General features: G+C 40.8%; 1 protein-coding gene across 1 annotated transcript; it reads left to right on the top strand.

The window, feature by feature from the left end:
* Positions 1-1,072: 1,072 nt before the first annotated feature.
* Positions 1,073-1,954, top strand: LOC119580912. The gene is made up of 3 exons (XM_037929146.1): positions 1,073-1,201; positions 1,412-1,461; positions 1,666-1,954. The coding sequence occupies exons 2-3, from the start codon at positions 1,417-1,419 to the stop codon at positions 1,948-1,950; spliced, it is 330 nt and encodes a 109-aa protein (XP_037785074.1). The 5' UTR covers positions 1,073-1,201; positions 1,412-1,416; the 3' UTR covers positions 1,951-1,954.
* Positions 1,955-1,960: the final 6 nt, after the last annotated feature.

Here is a 1,960-nt window from a genome sequence, read left to right on the forward strand (position 1 = left end):
TGCAGGAATCAGTTTTGTTTTAGTATTTATGACCATATCAGTTTATTGTCTGATTTTTTAATGGGAAACAATACATGACTTGTGCAAATCTTTATGAAAAAAAGATGCACAATTTGAGGGAATTTAAATTCTGCAAAGCGGCAACATTGCGCACACTCAGTATGGAAGCAGTGCAGAATAAGGCTTTCCTAGGACTTGGATATTTGAGACTCCTGATATCACGCCCCTAAATATCAGGCTTCATCATTTTGCTGAGAAGACGTCATCAACAGTGAAAATAAGAAATGATCCATAATTATATTGGATAATATGAAAAATGTATAAATAGATAAGAAACACAATCTTATGCAATCTGGTCACAAGGCACTTCCCTTTTGACAGATCCACTTCCATTTAACTAAAACAAAAATAAAACAAAATAGTTCTTTATCAACGCTTAAAAATTCTAACCAGGGCCGCCCTGCCGCAAGGCGGGAGGTGAGATCCGAATGACCTGCTGTGTGCTGTTCCCTGCCTTTTTGGTCCTCTGTTCTGGTTAGGTCTAATTACACCAACCTGCTGGTCCAGACGACCAGGGTCATTCCGACACTGGCCGGTCGGCATTGCGCAGTTCAAAAGCTGACGGGACACTGGTTAGTGAATGTCACTACCCTTGTGGCTTTTGGGGATATTAAACATGCGGCCTCCCCTGATGGACTGTGCGATGGGGCAATGACGATATAGCCATTTGCAAGGAGAATCCAAGTTTAAAATAAATTGATTACACTTATATTGCACCTATTTTGAATCCAAATGGCAATTAGATTGGTACCTGAGCTTTCACACGAAGCAGGGGAGGGGGGGGGGGGAATTCTCTTTATCTTCATCATCATTATTATCTACAGTGCTGATATTTTTTGCATGTCATGTTATTCTTAATATTATCATTGTATTTAAACAAAATAAAATTCCTACGTTTATCATACGGTCACAGCTAACACGGAAAAGCACGCACAAGCATATTCAGTGATATTGTCACGTGCAAATTCAAACACACATAAGCACACGCCCACATACAAGTCCACCATCCCTAAGGTTCGTGACGCTCTCAGAGCTTCCACCCACATCTGTACATAAAGAGGCGCATGCGCAGTCAAATGTGAAGGCTATCGTTATATTACTGATAGGTGTTCAGTTCTCCGCAGTCTTCAGGCAACCACGGGTAAGTTTACAGCCTTTTCCGCTCAGTAAACGCACGTTACGTTATCATAGATTCAGATTTCAGTTTTCCTTTTTTTCTGGAAATCGTATCTGTAGTGAATATGACAAATCTATCATATGAGTGACAAAGCATGATCATAAAAAGTGTAGCAAAAGGTTAGACATAAGATGTCCAAAAGAAATACAGTTACACTTTGTTCCTTCCTGACAGTCAAGATGAAGATATCGTCTCTCCTACTTGGTATTTTATTTGCCACAGTGGTATGTTCTGTTATTTTCTATCTTAGTTTTCGTCTGACATGAGAACTGAAGCCGTGAAGTATATAATGAAATTCAATTCGACGAGGTTATTTATCCATTATTGGCTGACAGATAAGTGCCAAAACATGATAGCAAATTATGGCATTCTTTAAGTCTTGTGAAAATTTCCGCTAACGAATAAACTCTTTTCATTCTGATGATAAGGCGGAATCCGGGGCAGGTCTGCTGGACGAAGGACCTACTGCAGACACGAAGCAATTCCCGAGAAAAGCGAGTTTACATCTTCGTGAGAAAAGACAAGAGCCAAGTCCTATCCTGTTTTCTGGAAGTGGTATGGCAGCACCTGTTGCCGTCCACGATGCCCACGGAGCCCAAGATAGCAATGGCAAAGAAAAGGAAGTGGAGCATGATGTAGGCGTGAAAGTCGACATTAACGCTCACAAGATCCGATTTGCCTCCATCGACATAGACATAGATGTTGGTCGGTAATGTTCTCATT

Source organism: Penaeus monodon, chromosome 14 (assembly GCF_015228065.2).
Source record: "Penaeus monodon isolate SGIC_2016 chromosome 14, NSTDA_Pmon_1, whole genome shotgun sequence".
Taxonomy (NCBI): Eukaryota; Metazoa; Arthropoda; class Malacostraca; order Decapoda; family Penaeidae; genus Penaeus; species Penaeus monodon.